At 54.6% G+C, this 21,084-nt stretch overlaps 2 protein-coding genes across 2 annotated transcripts in view; one reads left to right on the forward strand and one right to left on the reverse strand.

Moving 5' to 3' along the window:
• Nucleotides 1-21,084, forward strand: part of LOC146349164 (uncharacterized) — a 225,069-nt gene that overhangs the window by 71,999 nt on the left and 131,986 nt on the right. The window lies entirely within an intron of this gene.
• Nucleotides 4,774-15,322, reverse strand: CNGA4 (cyclic nucleotide gated channel subunit alpha 4). Its single transcript, XM_084842111.1, has 5 exons — nt 15,219-15,322; nt 11,903-12,016; nt 10,835-10,941; nt 6,614-7,609; nt 4,774-5,174 (listed from the first exon to the last, which is right to left on the reverse strand). The coding sequence occupies exons 1-5, from the start codon at nt 15,320-15,322 to the stop codon at nt 4,774-4,776; spliced, it is 1,722 nt and encodes a 573-aa protein (XP_084698237.1).

The raw sequence follows: 21,084 nt of genomic DNA on the forward strand, positions 1-21,084 counted from the left end.
AAGGAGTCCAAGATGGGTGGGAGTTTTTAAAAAAGGAAATGCTCAAGGCACAATTCCAACAAGAAGAAAAGGTGGAAGACAACAGAAGAAGCCAATGTGGCTTCACAAAAAGCATAGAGATGACCAGAAAAAAAAAAAAAAACACGTATAGGAAGTGGAAGGAAGGCCAAGCTGCAAAGGAAGAGGACAGGCAGGTAGCACAGAATTACAGGGATGGTGTCAGGAAGGCTAAAGCGGAGAATGAGCTGAGGTTAGCAAGGGATGCTAAAAGCAACAAAAAGGCTTTCTTCAGCTATGTGCATAGTAAAAGACAGAGAAAAGAAAGGGTGGTTCAACTATTAAATAAGGATGGCAAAACGATAACGGATGACAAAGAAAAGGCAGAAGTGCTCAATTCCAACTTTGGCTCAGTCTTCTCCCAAAAGAGGGTCTATGACCCCCCTGGCAAAGGCGAAGTACAGGCTGAAGGGGCAGGATTGCAGCTTGAGATCAATAGGCATATGATCAAGGAACACCTAATGACTTTGAGTTCAAATCTCCAGGGCCAGATGAACTGCATCCTAGAGTCATAAAGGAACTGGCAGAAGAACTCTCAGAACAACTGTCTATTCTCTTTGAGAAATCATGGAGGGCAGGGGGAAGTGCCAGAGGACTGGAGGAGGGCTAACGTTGTCCCTATCTTCAAAAAGGGCAAAAAGGAGGAAGCTGGGAACTACAGAACAGTAAGTCTGACATCAGTCTCTGGAAAATTCTGGAGCAGATGATAAAGCAATCCAACTGGAAGCACCTTGAAAACAATGCAGTGATTACTCAAAGCCAACATGGATTTGTCAAGAACAAGTCCTGCCAGACAAATCTGATCTCATTTTTGGATCAAGTCACCTCCCTTGTAGACCGTGGGAATGCTGTAGACATCATATACCTCGACTTCAGCAAAGCTTTCGACAAAGTGCCCCATGATCTCCTGATGAGCAAACTAGCTCAAAGTGGGCTAGAGGAAACAACGGTCCGGTGGATCCACAGTTGGCTACAGAATTGGACTCAAAAGAGTGCTTATCAATGGGACCTTCTCAAACTGAGGAGAGGTAACTAGCGGGGTACTGCAGTGCTCAGTATTTGTATTAATGACTTGGAGGAGGAGGTGCAGGGAACGCTGATCAAATTTTCAGATGATACAAAATTGGGCGGGATAGCTAATCCTTTGGAAGACAGAAAGAAAATTCAAAGTGATCTGGATAGACTGGAGCGCTGGGCAGAAAACAACAGAATAACATTGAATAGGGATAAATGCCAAGTTCTGCACCTAGGAAAAAGAAACCAAATGCACAGTTACAAGATGGGGGATACGTGGCTCAACCACACTACAAGCGAGAAGGATCTTGTGATTGTTGTCGATCACAAGCTGAATAGGAGCCAACAATGTGATGTGGCTGCAAAAAAGGCAAATGCTCTTTTGGGCTGAATTCATAGAAGCATCGCTTCCAAATCTCAGGAAGTACTAGTTCCCTTCTACTCAGCACTAGTTAGGCTTCATCTGGAGTACTGTTTCCAGTTCTGGGCACCACACTTTAAGAAGGATGCAGACAAACTGGAAAGAGTTCAGAGGAGGGCAACAAAGATGATCAGGGGACTGGAAACAGAGCCCTATGAAGAGAGACTGAAAGAACTGGGCATGTTTAGCCTTGAGAAGAGAAGACTGAGGGGAGATATGATAGAGCTCTTCAAGTACTTGAAAGGTTGTCACAGAGGAAGGCCAGGATCTCTTCTTGATCATCCCAGAGTGCAGGACATGGAATAATGGGCTCACGTTACAGGAAGCCAGATTCCGGCTGAACATCAGGAAAAATGTCCTGACTGTCAGAGCAATGCAACAATGGAACCCATTCCCAAGGGAGGTAGTGGGCTCTCCCACACTGGAGGCCTTCAAGAGGAGGCTGGACAGCCATCTGTCAGGGATGCTCTGACTTGGATTCCTGCTTTGAGCAGGGGGCTGGACTTGATGGTCTTGTACGCCCCTTCCAACCCTACTATTCTGTGCTTCTAACCCAACACAAGCTTTTAGAAAGTATTTGGCTTTCAGCATTCTGTTCAGTTGCAGAGGGCATTTCTCCAGCACCTCTTTTCCCTCTAGCTACACTGGTGTGTGCGCATGGGTTAGTGTTCTTGAAGCAACTGAAACTGGCTCATGGTGGCCCTTGGCCCCAAGGGGGTGGTTATAGTCCAACCTTTGCTGTAGAGGTCAGAATAACAGTTTCTATTAATCAGGAGTAGTTCTGAGGCCATGGAGGATCCTCTTTTTTTTAAATTTAAGTTTCCCAATTTTTATGCTGCTCTCTGGTTTGCAAAAAACTCCAAGGCAGCTTAGCGAACAGTTACATGTGCAACATCTCAGAGCAAATGCATTATTAAAAAAAAACAGCACTTAAAAAAATTCCTAAGGCAACCACCTTCCCCAGTACAGCACGGCGCAGCCCCCGCGGATGATCTGTTCCCTGTAGACCTGGGACGATGCTGTTAAAATGCTGCACTCAATATGCCAACAAATTTGGAACACTCAACAGTGGCCACAAGACTGGAAAAGGTCAGTTTACATTCCAAATCCAAAGAAGGGCAACGCCAAAGAGTGTTCAAACTACCGTACAATTGTGCTCATTTCACATGCCAGCAAGGTGATGCTCAAAATCCTACAAGCTAGGCTTCAGCAGTATGCGAACCGAGAACTACCGGAAGTACAAGCTGGGTTTCGAAGAGGCAGAGGAACTAGAGATCAAATCGCCAACTTTTGCTGGATCATGGAGAAAGCAAGAGAATTCCAGAAAAACGTCTATTTCTGCTTCATTGACTACACTAAAGCCTTTGATTGTGTGGATCACAACAAACTGTGGCAAATTCTTAAAGAGATGGGAGTACCAGACCACCTTACCTGTCTCCTGAGAAACCTGTACGAGGGTCAAGAAGCAACAGTAAGAACTGGACATGGAACAACTGAGTGGTTCAAAATTGGGAAAGGAGTATGACAAGGCTGCATATTGTCGCTCTGCTTATTTAACTTATATGCAGAGTACATCATGAGAAATGCCGGGTTGGATGAATCACAGGTCGGAATTAAGATTGCCGGGAGAATTATCAACAATCTCCGATACGCGGACGATACCACCCTAATGGCAGAAAGCGAAGAAGATCTAAAGAGCCCCTTGTTGAGGTTGAAAGTGGAGAGTGCAAAAGCTGGTTTGAAACTCAACATTAAAAAAATGAAGATCATGGCATGTGGCCCCATCACTTCCTGGCATATAGAAGGGGAAGAAATGGCAGCAGTGACAGATTTTACTTTCTTGGGCTCCACGATCATCACAGACGGTGACCGTAGCCATGAAATTAAAAGACGCTTGCTCCTTGAGAGGAAAGCTATGGCAAACCTAGACAGCATAGTCAGAAGCAGAGACATCACCTTGCCGACAAAGATCCATCTAATCAAAGCTATGGTTTTCCCAGTAGTAATGTATGGCTGTGAGAGCTGGACTATAAGGAAGGCTGAGCGCCGAAGAATCGATGCCTTAGAACTGTGGTGCTGGAGAAGACTCTTACGAGTCCCCTGGACTGCAAGGAGGTCAAATCAGTCCATCCTAAAGGAAATCAACCCTGACTGCTCATTGGAAGGACAGAGACTGAAGCTGAAGCTGAAATATTTTGGCCACCTAATGCGAAGAGAAAACTCTCTGGAAAAGACCCTGATGCTGGGAAGGACTGACGGCAAAAGGAGAAGGGGATGGCAGAGGATGAGATGGCTAGATAGCGTCACCGATGCAATGAATATGAACTTGAGTACGCTCCGGGAGAGAGCGCAGGACAAGAAGGCTTGCCATGCTATGGTCCGTGGGGTCACAAAGAGTCGGACGCGACTTAATGATTGAAAAACAACAAAGGTTTTGACTGTGTCTTGGGCATTTCCAGGAGGTGGAGTTGTGGGCATCTTAGGGGGGGAGTCCTTCTGGAGAGTGAGCTAATCACTGAGGGGGGAGCATCTGGAGCAGCAAGGCCCACTGGATCATTGCAGGACTTGGAGGGGTGGGACTCGGGGAGCCTGGTCCTGCTGTGATCCCTGGGATGCCAAGGTGCTGGAGTCCCCGACAGGGCCTGGGCTGCTCCGGCCCACGGGAAGCCTGGCCTGGGAGGGTGGCCCAAGCACGGAGGGGCCTTTTGGCCAGCCAGCCCAGTTCCTGGGGCCCCTTACACCTTGCCTGTGCCCTCCCCACCACAGGAGGACTGCCAGAAGCCGCTGGGTCCTGCAGGGCCCCCTGCAGTCCCACCAGGGGCCTGGGGCCTGGCCAGGCTGGTGGCTCAGGCGTGCTGAGCAGGACCCGCGGCACCACTGCTGACCGAGCCCGGGCCTGGGCCCATGTGGACAGCCGGGGCGCTGAGGCCTCTGGGTGCCCCTCGCAGGATCTCAGATCTGGCTTAGTTCTCCCTGTGGGGGCAACGCTTGGACTGCAGGGGACGGGTGGGAGGCTCAGCTCTCTCTATCCACCCATCCAGTCTTTGCACCCAGAAAGTGATCATGTCAGGTGAGAGAGGGCCGGCCTAGAACTCTCCTCCAGCATCTTCTCCATGCGGAGGGGCAGCGCACCGCGGGAACCCCGCCTGCAGTCGAAGTGGGACAGTCCCGGCACAGGCCGGCTGCCGCCCCGCCGCTAGCTGCGCTGGGGTTCCCCGCGTGGCGGGTGAGCCGGGGCAACGGCTCTGAGCGGGGCAGCTTGCCGAGGGCGAGGCGCGGGGCTAGGGCTGGCCCGCCGCCGCCGCCGCCGCCGCCTCCCCCCCCGCAGCGCCCCTCTCGCGCAGCTGCCACTCCAGGCGCTCCAGGCGCAGGGCCGCCTTGAAGGCGCCGGACTCCAGCCCCGCCAGGGCGCGGGCGAGCTTCGTCTGCAGCAGGTCCAGGCCCGCCTCGAGGGCGGCCGCCCGCCGCCCCTCCTCCTGCTGCTGCGCGATCTCCGCAGCCTCGGCGTTGACGTCCAGCTTGTCCATCTTGAGCAGGATCTCCCGGCCTTTGGCCTCCAGCAGGGCCTTGGCGTGCGGGAACTCGGCCAGCACCTCGGTCAGGTCCTCTTTGGACAGGCAGAAGAGGTCCGAGAAGCCGATGCTCTTGATGTTGGCCGTGCGCCGGTTCCTGGACTTGTTCCCTGGAGGGGGCGAGGAGTGGAGGGGCCCGCGTCACCAGGGTCCTCCCGGACCCAGGGCTGTGGCCTGGCGCGGTGCCACTGCCTCACAACCCTCCTGGGCAGGCGCCCAACCGAGGCGGCGGCGTCCCACTCCACGGAGGGGCAGGGCGTGCACCGGAGTTGAGGCACGGAGGCCGAGGGTGGGGCTGAGGGAGGCCCGTCCTGGGCGGCTGAGGGGCCTGAGGTGGGGCCCCAGGGTGGCCCCTCCACTCTTCTGGGGCATCTGGAGGGAGGGAGCGCCCCTTCGGGTCGCTGGGCGGCCCCCTGCCCCTCTCCCAGGGAGCCCCTCCGACTGGCCTGGCGCAAGAAAGGCGGGGGCTCGTGAGCTGCGGGGGCCCTGAAGGGTCTTGCCGGAAGAGGGCTCCCTGTCCTGCCCCCTCTGGGCTTCTGACCCCTGCCCCATCCTCTGTAGCCTTTCCCCTCCCGCCTGCTCATGATGGAGCTCACCTAGCTGCACAGCTCGGCGGGCCGCCCTCAGCCCTCCACGGGGCTGCCTGCCCATCTGCTGGAGAGCCGGGGGAGGGGGGGGAACTGACTCTGTCCGTCTGCCCACCCTCAGGCCTAGAGCAAGCAGACCCCATCAGCGCCCAGGGGGCTCCCCCTTGCCCAGCTGCCCGCAGCCCGTGTCCTGGCCTGAGAAGGCTCCAGGCCCAGCTCTGGCAGAGGTCCAGGGCTGGGCCATGCTCAGAAAGGGGCGTCCGCACTGCGGGCGTGCTTGCGTACATTCGAAGTGCTTCGCATCCACCCCCATGCAGGCCAGTGTGATGGCTTCCTAGTGAGTAGTGATTTATTTAATAGATCCTTAAGCCGCCTTTCAGAATATTTACTCTCACTTGCTGGCTCACAACATAGTCAATAAACAGCAGTATATTAAACATTCCAAGTTCTTAGAAGAACAGTCAAGCAACATCAAAAAATATCACAGCAGCAGACAGAACAGCTGCTAGTACACTATGCAATGAAATTGCCCGGAGGTGCAACGGAACAAGGATGCCTGCTGGAGGCCGGCTTGGCTCGGGGGGCGTCCAGCCAGGTTTTGAGTCACTGTTGCCCTGCCTCGTTCACAGGGCTCTCCTGGTCACTTTCCCAACGCGTTTTCCCATCGCTTCCTCCATCTTTGTGGAAGATCCACGAGGGAAGAACGGCCAGAGCAGCTGCACCATGTGCCCTCTGACTGTTAACGCCAGGAGCCCTCCTCTGTCTGGAAGCCCCCTGCGGCCGAGAGGGAATGGCTGGCCCAGGGCCCGGTGCGCTCATGGCATGGTGGGATTTGGACTGGAGGCTTCCTGATCCGTAGCTAAGCCCCTGCCCTCTCGCTGCAGCAGCAGCTCTCAAGGGCAGGAAGGGGATATGTGGGGGGAGCCCCAGTTTCTCTCCACCCCCCATGGTCTGCCACTCACCTTTGATGTTGACGATGCTGATCTCCCCGAAGTAGAGCCCCTCTCCCAGCACGGCGTACTGGGTCACGCCATCGTCTGCCACCACGGCCAGCTGCCCCTCGCGGATGAAGTACATCTCGCGGCCCACGTCCCCCTTCTTGCAGACATACTCGCCGGGGCTGTAGACCTGGGGCGTGAGCTTCAGCACGAGCTCCTCCAGCAGGCTCTGCTCGCAGTGCTGGAAGATCTGCACCTTGCGGAGGGTGGGCAGGTGGACGCTGACAGCCACCTCGGCCCGCAGGCGCTCGGGCAGGTGCTGCAGGATCTGGAGCTCGTGGGTCATCTTCTTCTCCATCTGCAGGTGCTGGTACCAGCTGACCACACGGCGCTGGAGGCGGCGGTTGGCGCAGTGCGTGTGCAGGTAGTCCTTCACCAGGTCATGGCTGGGGTAGAAAGCTGCGTCGGCCTGGGTCATGTTGGAGATGACGGAGGTCATGCTGCCCATGATGGTGGCAAAGCCCATGACAGCCAGCAGGAAGTCCACGGCCATGAAGAGGAACTCCTCCTCCCGCTGGGGCATGGGTGTGTCGCCCACCGTGGTCAGGATGAGTGTGGAGAAGTAGAAGCTGTAGAGGTACTGGCGCAGGAGCCGGTCAAAGCCCGGCACGCTGACGTTGGGGTAGACCCATTCGTCTGCCCCGTAGCCAATGAAGCCGGAGAGCGCGAAGTAGAAGCAGCTGTTCCAGTGGATGGCAACGAAGATGTAGAGCATCAGCTTGGCGATGCGGAAGGTGTTGGGGTGAGCTGTGCGCGTCTCGATCCGGTCAAAGGCCTCAAAGAGCCGAGGGGTCCGCAGGAAGCGGTTGGCTCGGACTGCTGGCATGGCCATCCCCACATACAGGTACAGCAAGTCTGTGGGAAACACCGAGGTGAGATCCCGCAGGAAGCAGGAGGACCGCCGGTAGCTGTGGGAGATCTGGGACCGGTCCTGGATCAGGACGCCTTGTTCCAGGAACCCTGGCAGAGAAGCGGCGGTAGGTCAGGAAGGAGCCCGGAGGGGGCCAGGGGAGGGAATCTGGCCTGGGCAGGCCCCCTGGCCCAGTGGCCAGCCCATCTCTCCTTCCCATGTGGCCGAGGACTGCCTCCCTGGGCCCCTGAAGCTCGGGAGGGGGCGCACTGGCAGTCATGGGACAGCTGCTCCCAGCCTCCACTCCGCACCCCCCCAGAAGACCACTGCTCAAAGAACATCTCTCCATAGACATGGTGCGGGGCTGGCAAGATGCTGCTGGGCAAGATGCCACCATGTCTGCTGGGGCGTGAGGATGCCAAGTAAAAGGGGGAGGCTCATCTCTGCCTGTGTCTGGCAGTCACAAAGAAAGGGCCCTGTGATTCGGGACACGCTTCCCAACCATGTGAGAAAAGGCACCACCCGGACATGTGGAGGCCTCCCCTGACACTAGCCTTGCTTTGGTGGCAAGGAAATTAATGCACAAGGAGGTTCTCCCACTGGAAATGATGGTGGGTGGGATGGGGGGGGGTCATGCCCCCAGCTCGGTGTCCTTGCTCATTTCCTTTGGCTGTGCCTCCTTCTCCAGCGGGGACCTTCCCATGGCCAGGAACAGCCCCCTCCCCCGGGTGCCCATGTTAGTCCCCCTGTCCAACTCCCTGCCCCTCCAGCTCCACTTCTCCTCCAGTCTATTCCGGTTTCTTCTTCCACCAGCTCCCCCCCTCACCTCCAGCCAGCTTCCCCCGCTCTTGCCCAGCCTTGATGATAATGAGGCCTCTCCGCAGCGATGGCCTCACAGCCCATTCCATGCAGCATGCGCTGCACGGGGGCTCCAGATGTAGCCCAGAGTCCTTTGGTGGCTTCTGAAGGGCTCATGAAGAGATGAACTGTCTGTGGCTTCTGCTTGCGTGGACTAGAGCTCACATCATCTCAGGCATGAAGCGTTAACCCTGGCTGGGCAGATAGAGCCACAGGGGTGCAGAGAACAGCCCTGCAAACCAGGGTGCACAGCCCACAGGCAGCAGAGCTGTGGGTCCCTGCCCACCTTCTGCCTTAGCCCAGCTGGACTGTGGGGCTGCTATTTGTGGGATGGGAGAAGTGCCCACCTCTCCCCACCCACAGTGCCCTGCCTGCGAGATGGCTGTTTTCCTGCCGCTCTTGTAAACCGTGGGGCATCCAAGAGGGGCTCAGTGTTACCTCGTCTGTGCCGGATGCCCTTTGGCGCCACTGTTTGCGCTTTTCCTCTGCTGAGTGCCAGTAACAATCTCAGTTCTCTGAGTGCCCTTATGAAGCCCCCAAAGGCGCTATCTCCATGCAAGTTGGGGGTGTGAGTGGCTCAGGGGAACCCCCAGGCTGCTGAAGTACAACGCATCTTTACGGAACCCCCCCAGGAGTGACAGTGAACCAAGGGCACCCAATGAGGATGGAGCAAGCGTAATTTACACAGAATGCAGGCTGGATGTCGGAGAAAGCAAAGGCAGAAAACGAGTGTCCTGCGCCGCAACATTTTGTTGCAGGTCCCACTTGCACAGATGCATCTGTCTGCAGGTGACATTTTGTGCACTTAAGGAGGTGTGCAATTGCTCTCTTACCCAGGATAGCTGATGCCCCAATGAATCTGCCGGCCCTTACGATGCCATCAAAGGACTCCAGGTAGTTTTTGCAGCAGTAGACTGATGCAGCTGCCCCCGCTGCCTGGGCTTGTCACTGTGTTAAGTCCAGCAGTTGTGATCCATGTGGGAGGAGTGTTGTGTGTTTCCCACTGGGGTGCCTCTGAGTTTGTGCAGAACAAAGAGCCCTCCCTTTCCCACTGGACACTCTGCAGCCCATCACAGAGGGTCCTCAAGGACCACATCCACGTGGCCCCCCTCCCTTTGCAAAAGCCGGCCTTGGCATGTCACAGAAAACTAGGGACGTGCGGATTCTGTTAAGTCCACCTGTGTTTTGCGGACTGTCAGGCGTCTTGTGTTCTGGCATCCATTCATTGAGGGGATCCAATTTCTTTAGCGATGTACAAGAATTTTGTTCCACTTGCACAAGTGCGCATTTGCACAAATCCCCCCCGCCCCCCATTCCAGTAAAAAACTGGTCTGCAAGTCCTCAGAATCTGCAGCACTCGGAAAAAGCCGCTACACTGTGGACTCTGCAGTTCGAATTGAAAGAAACCAGAACTCCCTTGAATCCGCTGTGGATTTCTCCTGATATCCCTGCAGAAAATGCAGAGGGGCCCCGCCACCCCCCGTTTGGGGCCCAGCAGGCTCCAGCTGCTGCGGGCTTAGTGCTTGGCAGAGAGACTGGGTGTTTATTTAATGGGCAGGAGGGGGGCACAGAGGAGGGTCCAGAAGCCCTGGTTCCCTCACCCCCCACACACATTCCCCAACCTGGGGTCTTTCCAGCTAGGGATGTACGAATCCCTTACCTGGCTCCACGCAGGGGCATCTGCAGTGGGGGGGAGGCACTCCATCCCTCCCCCCGGAATCCTCCCTGGCTGGCTTTGCTCCACGGCGGCTCCACCCACAGCCGGAGTTCCGGCCGCGGCCGGGCTGCTGCAGCTGCAAATGGTGGCCGTCATACTGGCTGCCATTTGCGTCCTTGCAAGTAGCCGTGATAGGCTATGTAAGTATTTACGTAGCCTATCACGGCAAAGAGCAGGGACACAAATGGCGGCCGCTATGCATTTGCGCCCCTGCTCTTTGCCGTGATAGGCTACGTAAATACTTACGTAGCCTATCACAGTAAAGGCAGCCACGCAAATGGCATAGTGGCTGCCATTTGCGTGGCTGCCTTCACCGTGATAGGCTATGTAAATACTTAGGTAGCCTATCACGGCTGCAAGGATGCAAATGTGGCTGCAGCAGCCTGGCTGCGGCCGGCCAGGAGACCAGCAGCCGCCGCTGCTGGAGCCGCCGCTGCCGCATCTGCCTCAGGTAAGTTCCGTCGTGGGGGGAGGGAGGCCGTTCTGCCATGGATTCCGGGGGGCCAGATTGGAGTCCGTGGTGGAATTCTCTGACATCCCTATCAGCCAGCTGGGCAGCTGCTGCCCTCCACTGGGTGGCCACAGAACTGCAGTGTTCCAAGGTGAGCGGAATGCAGGTGAGCAGCTGGCTGTGGGATTCCCGAAAAAGCGGTGGCTGCTGCTCAAAATGCAGCCTTCCATTGGAAGGACAGCAAGCTGGGGGCACGAAGAGAGTTAGGAGCACTGCAGGGTGTTCCCTGGAGGGGGCGAGGGCACTGACCGGTGTGGAAATGCACCACAATGTCCAGCAGGTACAGCAGGTCACACAGGTAATCCAGGGCCAGCCACACCAAGAGGTATTTCTGCTGCAAGTCTGGAAAGCAGGATCTGAGAAAGAGACGCAGCGTCTCAGGCCCAGAGGACCTCCGTGCCCTGAACCCAAAACCTGTCACCGTAGCACCACCAAGGTTCATAGGCCATTGCAATGCAATCTCTCTCTCTCTCTGCTGCTGTGAAACCCTGCTTGGCGCCAGCCTTGAACAACCCTGCATCTTTCCTGCCACTCTTTGCTCTGGGCTTCCTAGTGCAGAATGCTAAGCAGTTGACCTGCTCTCTTCCCCACTGGGTCTTTCATGTTTCATTACCCCTCCTCTGCCCCTGTGCCTTGGCTTCCCAGCTGCTGTTCCTCCTTCCAAAATAATCCCCAAAGTCCTTTCCTCCTGGATTGCCTCCTCAGTGGTGGCCCACCTAAGGCTGCTGCTCCCACCATCTCTTTCCTGTTCAGCCAGAAGTGATTTCACCTGGACACCTTGTTCTTATCAATGTTGCATCCTCTGGTTTTTAAAGACATATTGCTATTTAATATTTATTTGATAGGGTATGAGTCCATCAGCATGGTTTTCCCTGTTTTGAGTGGAAAAGTGAGCTACAGAAACAAAAACAAGCAAGTAAAGAAAGGAACATTGAAAGCCAACGTAACTTTCCCTCTCCTCCCTCGGGATTTTGCCAAATAATTCTTTCTTAAACTCTGATTTTCTGATGCAGAATCAACAATATTCCATGAAAGAGGCATAGGGAGATGTGATTGAGTTGCCCAACAGATCCAAGCAGCAGAATGTGGCCCTCTGGACCACAGTGCGCCCGGCCCCACCCCGCCCATCACTCGGAATCACTGGGCTGTGGGGAAGTCCTGTCCCTGCCGTCAGGATCAGCCCCCCCGTCTCTCAGGCTCTGAGCAAAATGCTTAATTGCTGCTGACCCCAAACCCGTGGTCTGTGGCTGCTTGCCCATGTCTACAGCTCTCCTGAGCTCTCTGGGCTCCCCAGCTGAGCCAGTGGACACCATGTACCTGCAGATGAGGATGATCCAGTTGTACAGGATGGGGGCCACCATGAGAATGAGCCACCAGTAGTAGTAGTCTCCAGATGGGTCCAGGATCTGGCTCCTCTTCCCAGGGGCATTGCTGGGGATCAGAAAGCAGAGGCAGCAGAGCGAGTAGTGCTCAGAAGCAACTAGGGCAGAAGGGAGTGGATGGGAGGGGGTGCATGGAGTGGACAGCATGGGCGCAGGTACTGGGCAGCTGCAGGACATCACTTCTCAAAGGAGCTCTACGCTGCCTGGGACGGAGCTTCTGGCTGGAGCCCTTTTGTGCCATGGGATTCCTCAGGGATGGGTGAAAAGGGCTCTGCACATGCCCTCAGCCATCTCTGCCCCCTGGGCTGAGGCCTGTGGACCTGAACCACCCAGGCTAGAAGGCTATTCCCCAACGGGCTGTGGAGCTCCTTGGGCAAAAGCCATCCAACTTGTGGAGCGACACAGAATGACTTGTGACATGTGAAGAAGCAGGATGGTCTGGGAGCCCAAGAGGTGGGCCAGCCCTGGATTGGGGGAAGCCCGGATTGCCCCACCTCCGTGGGCTGGCCAAGACCTCAGGGCACATCTCCCGGGCATCAGCGTGGGCTTGGCTGCTCCACCCCACCTCACTGTGGGGAGCTCCTGCACCAGGCCAGTCCTGCAGCACCACTGTGGCGTCTCCCTCCCTGTCCGGCAGCAGGGGCAGTTCCGAGGCCGAGGGCACATGGCAGCGGGAAGCACCATGCCCAGGCAACGTGTGGATGGCAAGGGCAGCCGCTGGCTGGAAGCTGGCCGCTGTGTGCCGATCTTCACATCAGTGGGATCTTCTTTGCCATGAGCACAGGACTGTGTCGGGAGCGGGGGCTACTTCCCTCCTGGCTTTCCTTTTTGGGAACAGCACCCTGCTTGCCGTTTGGCTTGCTGATGCGCAGGGACGTGTTGGCCGCCAGAGGCTCTGCCTTCCATAGCGCAAGCAGGCCATGGGGAAGCCCAGGCCAGCGCCAGCCATGCCGCAGCAGGGGAGGCGCCACAGGCAGAGATGTGAATGGGGGGGGGGACTGGGTTGCTTGCATCCCCCGCTTCATATCTATACCACAGTGGCAGAGCACATGGTTTGTGTGCAGAAGATGCCCATTTCAGCCCCCGGCACCATCTCCAGACAGGGCTGGAAAGACCCCCATCCGAAGCCCTGGTGGGAGAGGCATGGCTGCCAGGCGGAGTAGGCAAGGCTGAGCTCCACAGACCACCAGCAGACGCAGTAGGGGGCAGCTTCCTATATCTGGAGTTCCTAAGCTCCCCCTTGCATTTCTGAGGCCCAATCCTGCCATTGGAACAGATTCTGGGGCTCTTGTAGCTGCCAGAGATTCCCTAACCCTGAAGGTGGCTGCAGGTGGCAGTGGGGCTGGTGGGGGCATGGGCAAGTGGCAGAGTTGTGGGGCTTATAGACTGAAAACAGGAAACTTCAGATAAATACACGCCGTCCCGTCCCCCCATATCCTGAAGAGTTGCTCCTCTTTAGCCACTCGGCAGGCTGCCTGTGAGGGCGCTTGCTCTGATAGGCTGTGACAGGAAGGGCCTGGCCCCTCCCTCCATCCCAGCTGCCCTTGCTCTGCAGGGAGAAAAGGCCACTGTACATGCTCAGATGAGTCTTCCCTGAAGCATCCCACAGCTGAGCCGTGGCTCAGTCAAGCCCCAGATCCCACCCCTGGGGGCTAGGTTCCCCCTTGCTCTGGGGCAGGGGAGGGGCATCCCCCAGGCCCCAGAGAGGAGGGCAGGGCAGGGCGATGGGCACCTGCCTCTCTGGAAGGCCCTGGGCTCAACCCCTGGCTGCCTTTCCAGCTTAAGAGGCCTCCAGTGAGCAGCAGATGGGAAGACCCTTCTCCGTCTGAAACCCCGGAGCCCATCCTGAGCCAGGTGGACAGAGCACTTGAGCTGGGCCTCCTGGGCCCTTGCCCGCCTCCACGCCCTTGCCCGCCTACAAAATTCTGCCCTCCGGCTCTTGCAGCGCCACTGGGAGAGGGCCTGTTCTCCCTGGGATGCTGGAGGGATTGCAGATTGCAGATCCAGCCAAGGCAATTTGGGAGTGGGAGCGCACGTTTCTGGGGTGGAAGAGGCGCCTCCTGTGCTGGCCAAGCCCATTTGCCACTGTGGGTCCTATGGCTGTCAAGCCAGACTCCGATTTCCATCTGACTGTGGGCCAAAGGAGGGGGATGTGCCCGGTCAGCCACAGCCTCTGGCTCCCAGCCCGGGATTGTGAGGACTGAGCAGGAGGACGATTCCATGGGGGTGGGGGCTTCTGGTTGGGGTCGCCCAGGTTAAGGCATCAGCTGCAGAGGAGATGGGCAACAGACCCTAAGAAGGGGAGCTCTGGCAGCCCCTCCCTGTATTTGCTGGGAGCAATGTCTTAATCGCCCGGAATCCTTTCTTGCCTGGACTTCTCGTGAACCTTGCACTCTGCCTTGAATCCTGCACTGCTGAGTTCCTGACTTGAGATCTATTCCTGCTGGACTTGAGCTCTGACTCGGTGGGGATTTCTAGCCTTGGAACTTTCTCTTGAAAAAAGCAACATGCTTAGGCTGTTTGATGTATTGATAAACTCTGTAAGTTTTGCCACAAGCTCTGGAAAGCCGGACTGTGCAGCCTGATCTGCGGCAAGAGTTTTGCTGTGCTTTGCATTCTGTGTGGGCTGCCAGCGAGTCGGGCCTGACATCCTGGGACCTTCCCAGTCTGAAGGTCCTTTGCACCAGCCAAGGACTCCTGCATGGGGCTGATCCACAACACAGTTATAATTGCTTGGTGGTGAGAGGCGTTCTACATAAGCCCAGAGGCGCTCTTTCTTACCTCCCCACATAGAGAGCCAATGTGATAAGCAGTTTCCGTTGGGCTAGGGCAGGGGAGACCCAGGCTCAAATCCTTGCTCAGTTGCACTCTCTCAGCCTAACCTACCTCACAGGTGGCTCTGAGGATCAGTTGGGGGCTGGGGGACACAAGGTGGGTCGCCATGAGCTTCTTGGAAGAAAAATGCCCTAAATCCTGGGGGTGCCCTGTTTGTGGCGTGGTTGAAGTCCAGCCCATCCCCACTGCTCTGGGAGTGGCCCTTGACCTCTCAGCCAGTCTTCCTGGCCCCGGCCCCATCCCTGCATGGTTCCCCCCTCCCTGAAGGGCATCCATTTTCCCCAGGCCACAGATCGTGGCCATGCCCAACTCCCACAATCCACAATGGCCCTCGTGTGTGTGTGTGTGGGGGGGGCTTTTCACATGGCCCTTCTGCCCCCTTGTCTCTGGATGTGACTCGGAGTGTCCCCACTTACCGCTGCTTGGGGGCGGCTCCAGCACTGCTCTCCCCTGTTTGGATGAGCTCCGGCTTGGCCTCCTCCTCTGCCCGAGTTCTGAAGACCCGGACCAGCCCATTCATCTCGGCAGCAGGGGCTCCTGATCCAAAGCAGGCCGTCCCCCTGCACCACCAGAGAACTCTTTCTCTCTCTGCTTGCTTGTACAGCCAGGCAGATCCTAGCAACAGCGTCTCCCACAGGGCCCCTCCATACACCTGAGCTGGCAGGTGCAACCCTAAAGGGCCCAATCAGGGAGGAAGTGGTGCTGGTGCTGGGCTGATGAGGGCCCTGGGGAGGCCAAGAGCAGGGAGGAGGGGAGGGATGGCCAGGCCCAGCCCACAGTGAGGCAGGCAAGTGCAATGGGGGCCCAGGCACAGGAATCGGGTTCCGCTGCTGCCTTCTGTCAGATGTTCTGCAGTGGCCAGGAATGAACTCTCACAACCTGCATGAACTGCCACCAGCCCAACTTTTCCTGTCTTCTTGGCTTTGTCACCTGACTAATATGGGGGTTATCTACATAGAAGGAGAAGTGCTTCTAGGTATTATCTGGATTTTCATGAAATTGGCTTTGGTCCATCAGGGGCAAACAAAGCAAAAAATGTGGAGTAAACACTTCCTTAAAACCCGCTTTTCACAGGTGAAACTGCACTTCAGTCCACCTTACTTTGTGGCCGGGTGGGCAGGGGCCTGCAAGTAGAAGTGAACATCATCAAGCCCACAGCTGCTGCCCAGCCAGCGAGAGAGGCCTGCCGCCCGCCCTTTTCCATGCTCCTCTGCTCAGGGAGGTTTCATGGGGAGAGGAGCAACGCTGGAGAGCTTACCCTGCGCCTCTCCCCCGCGCATCCACCCACTGTGAACCAGCAGTATCGAAGCCTGGGGGCAGACAGGGGCGCCCAGGCCCTGCGCAGAGGGGAAGGGCCTCCCTGGCCAGCCCTCTGGGGCCAGCAGCAGTGGCTACTGCTGCTGCCACCACTTCCCCAACTGGAACTAAGCCTCCTCCCCACACACACACAGGAAAATCACACACATGGGACTGTTCTGAAGGGGAGGCATGAACAACTCAGGGGCTGCCATTTATGAATGGAAAACGCAAACTGCTGCATTGCTCTGGAGGGGCGACCAGGCGCGATCCCGTGACTGGGGAGGCTTGTTCCCAGCCCTGTCCAGGCTCCCGTGCTGCACTGGCCGCCCTCTCTCCTTCCCCTCTGGGTATTCCTGAGTTGTACATGGATCACACGACTGTGAAGTTGCAGGTATATCGCAGTTACACAACTGCGAAATGGCAGCTGCAGGCTCCCGCTACTGGCTGCCCTTTCTCCTGCTCTATGTATTCCTTATTGTGCACTACATATAAACAGGCTACTCCACTATTGTGAATGAAACGGCTACTGCTATTATGAATGGGAAAAGGAGGACACTTCTTGTGGAAGCAGCCCTACTGCCAATGGGGGGGAAGGGGGAGAGCAGCCCCACCCCTTGGCCATGTCACTGGCAAGTCACAGCGGCATGCCCAGGATTCCATGTGTGTGGGAGGAACGGAGCACAGTGCCAGGGAACCACTCCAGAGCCCCATTTAAGAAAAACCGAGTAAAAGGACTTTCTGAACAAGCGCCTTTTCAAGAGGGAAGCAGCAGGGTGGCTGTGAATTTGCCACAGTGCATCTGTCACGAGCAACCCTGATGTGCTCTCCCTCCACTTTAAAGCAAGAGTGTAGATTAGCTCATGGTGGTGTGCAGCCTGCCTCTGAACCAGGAGGCACATTTGTCCATCCCTGGAGAGTGGCGGATGCAATGGTTTACCTGCGCACCTGTTTCCTTTGGCGCGCTCCCATCCAGCAGTTGCTCCTCACAAGAAACTATTTGGACCCTCCCACACACACACAATCTTCCTTCCCTTGAGATGGGAGACTCATTCCCACTCCATCTGTCTAGCTTGTTTTTCTTCCCTGAACAGGTGTCTGTGACTCACCTGACCAAGAGAGCAAACAGTGGCTGTATGGACCGATCTTGCTATGCAACAGATGTTTAAATCCCAGCTGAGTGTCCTGGGCTTCAAGAATAAATACCGGTTGTGGTCCCTGAAACACCCCTAAAGTCAAGTAACACAAAGTGGTATCACAAATATATATTTATTGCTCAAAGAGTAGTAGAGAACAAAAATAAAACAAGCAAAACACATTACTAGGTACAAAGCAATTAGGATGATTAGAAACATAATGGAAATAGTGGCTAGTAATACTAAAGTTCTATTCCTCTCAACCAACAGTCATTGCTAAGATCTTACAGTTCCGTATCTGGCAGGCATGGTAAGCAGAGCTTCGGTCCTCATGTTTGGTGGGCTTCTCGTTCCCTCAGGATTTCTCTGGGTGGCCATGTTAAAATCTCACTTTTTAGAACTTCTGCGCTGATGACATCAAGCAAAGCTTCAGGCCTGGTCTTACTCCTGCACCTAGCTTAGAATCATAGAATAGTAGGGTTGGAAGGGGCCCACAAGGCCATCAAGTCCAACCCCCTGCTCAATGCAGGAATCCAGGTCGGAGCATCCCTGACAGGTGGCTGTCCAGCCTCGTCTTGAATGCCTCCAGTGTGGGAGAGCCCACCGCCTCCCTAGGTCATTGGTTCCATTGACGTATTGCTCTGACAGTTGGGAGGTTTTTCCTGTTCAGCCGGAATCTGGCTTCCTGTCACTTGAGCCCATTATTCCGTGTCCTGCACTCTGGGAGGATCGAGAAGAGATCCTGGCTTTCCTCTCTGTGACAGCCTTTCAAGTACTTGAAGAGTGCTATCCTATCTCCCTTCAGTCTTCTCAAGGAGCATTATCCTATCTTCCCCTCAGTCTTCTTCCCCTCATCTTTGTTGCCCCCCTCTGAACCCTCTCCAGTTTGTCTGCATCCTTCTTAAAGTGTGGTGCCCAGAACTGGACACAGTACTCCAGATGAGGCCTAACCAGTGCTGAGTAGAGGGGAACTAGTACTTCCCGGGATTTGGAAGCTATGCTTCTATGAATGCAGCCCAAAGGACCATTGGCCTTTTTTGCAGCCACATCACATTGTTGGCTCCTATTCAGCTTGGGATCCACAATTCCAAGATCCTTCTCACTTGCAGTGTTGTTGAGCTACGTATCCCGCATCTTTTAACTGTGCATTGGGTTTCTTTTTCCTAGGTGCAGAACTTGGCATTTATCCCTATTCAATGTCATTCTGTTGTTTTCTGCCCAGCACTCCAGTCTGTCAAGATCACTTTGAATTCTGTTTCTGTCTTCCAAAGCATTAGCTATCCCGCCCAATTTTGTGTCATCTGCACATTTGATCAGCATTCCCTGCACCTCCTCCTCCAAGTCATTCATAAAAATGTGGAAGAGCACTTGGCCCAGGGCTCAGCCCTGCGGTACCCCACTCGTTACCTCTCCCCAGTTGGAGAAGGTCCCATTGATAAGCACTCTTTGAGTCCGATTCTGTAGCCAACTGTGGATCCACCGGATCGTTGTTTCATCTCGCCCACTTTGAGCTAGTTTGCTCATCAGGATATCATGGGGCACTTTGTCGAAAGCTTTGCTGAAGTCGAGGTAGATGATGTCCACAGCATTCCCACGGTCTACAAGGGAGGTGACTTGATCCAAAAATGAGATCAGATTTGTCTGGCAGGACTTGTTGACAAATCTATGTTGGCTTCGAGTAATCACAGCATTGTTTTCAAGGTGCTTCCAGATGGATTGCTTTATCATCTGCTCCAGAATTTTCCCAGGGATTGATGTCAGACTGACTGGTCTGTAGTTCCCAGGTTCCTCCTTTTTACCCATTTTGAAGATAGGGACATTAGCCCTCCTCCAGTCATCGGGCACTTCCCCCGCCCTCCATGATTTCTCAAAGAGAATGGACAGCAGTTCTGAGAGTTCTTCTGCCAGTTCCTTTATGACTCTAGGATGCAGTTCATCTGGCCCTGGAGATTTGAACTCATTCAAAGTAATGAGGTGTTCCTTGACCATATGCCTATCAATCTCAAGCTGCAATCCTGCCCCTTCAGCCTGCACTTCGCCTTTGCCAGGGGGGTCATAGACCCTCTTTTGGGAGAAGACTGAGCCAAAGCAGGAATTGAGCACCTCTGCCTTTTCTTTGTCAGCTGTTATCATTTTGCCATCCTTATTTAATAGCTGAACCACCATTTCTTTCCTCTGCCTTTTACTGTGCACGTAGCTGAAGAAAGCCTTTTTGTTGTTTTTAGCATCCCTCGCTAAGCTCAGCTCGTTCTCAGCTTTAGCCTTCCTGACGCCATCCCTGCAATTCTGTGCTACCTGCCTGTACTCTTCCTTTGTTGCTTGTCCTTCTTTCCACTTCCTATATGTGTCCTTTTTTGTTTTCAGGTCATCCCGAAGCTTTTTGTGAAGCCACATTGGTTTCTTCTCTTGTCTTCCACCTTTTCTTCTTGTTGGAATTGTTTGTAATTGTGCCTTCAGAATTTCCTTTTTTAAAAGCTCCCACCCATCTTGGACTCCTTTTCTCATTAGCATCGCTTGCCATGGGACCTTACTGATCATTGTTCTGAGTTCATTAAAATAAGCTTTCCTAAAATCCAGGGTACGCGTTTGACTGCACTCGGCTTTTGCTTCCCTTAGAACCAAGAACTCAAGTACACAACATAGTTGCTTTCCCCCAGAGTTCCTGTAACTGCTACTTTATCCACTAAGTCATCTCTGTTGGTTAGGATGAAATCAAGGATAGCCGATCCTCAAGTTCTTTCCTCTACTTTCTGTAGGAGAAAGTGATCCGCCACACAAGTCAGGAATTTCCTGGAGGGGCCATGTTTTGCAGAATTTGTCTCCCAACACGTATCGGGGAAATTGAAGTCCCCCTTGACTACTGCATCATGCTTCCTTAAAACATTGGCTATTTGTTTTTCAAAAGTTTCATCCTCGTCTTCTCCTTGATTGGGTGGCCGGTAGTAGACTCCGACCACCAGGTTCCTTTTATTCTTTGCTCCATTTATTTTGATCCAGATGCTCTCGATGGGGCTACCAAGCTCCTCCTCCTGTATTTCTGTGCAGAGATATGTCTTTTTCACATACAGTGCAACCCCACCTCCCTTTCTGTTCCTCCTGTTCTGTTTGAACAAGTTATATCCTTCATTTGCTGTATTCCAGTCATGCGTGTCATCCCACCAAGTCTCAGTTATACCTATCAAGTCATAATTTCCCTCTTGTATTAAGAGTTCAAGTTCATTCTGTTTGTTTCCCATACTCTGGGCATTAGTATATAGACATGGAAGACCATGTGCTTCATAGTCTGGCTTTCTTCCTACATGTGTCTGAAGACTATTATTGGGCGCTATCAGAGCTGTTCTCTCCATTGCAGTGCATGCGCCTATGTTCATTGTTACCCCCACATTGCATCTCCCTTCCCCGTAGGATTCAGTTTAAGGCCCTCCTGATGAAGTTCTTCATGCTGTGGCCAAACATATTCTTCAGCATCTAGCCTTAAGAGAGCTGCCTCTCAATACAGCCAGATTTACAGGTGGCTGTAGGACTCTTGAGAAGGTCCATCTCCTCATGAGGTGATGAGCTTACTACTTCCAAGAATCAACCCACCTGGGGCAAGCTTTTTTGCTCCAGTTCCAAGTACACAGCTTTGCATTTGAAGCTGGCTTATAACATATATAAAAGTAACCACTCTGTGCTTGCAGTTAGCATGCGCAGATTATTAGGAATAGCACTATGAAAAATACATTGAATTCTTATCCACAATGCATGCTACATTCATACTCCGTGACATCTTTTTGCATACATTGCCAGACAGCTGAGCTGGGCTAGCTGGGGGATCCCGGGGGCCAAACAGAGGTGGTGGTGGGCTCCC

This window comes from Heloderma suspectum, chromosome 3, assembly GCF_057233095.1.
Source record: "Heloderma suspectum isolate Gila_16-S chromosome 3, 16-S_ref, whole genome shotgun sequence".
NCBI classification, from domain to species: Eukaryota; Metazoa; Chordata; class Lepidosauria; order Squamata; family Helodermatidae; genus Heloderma; species Heloderma suspectum.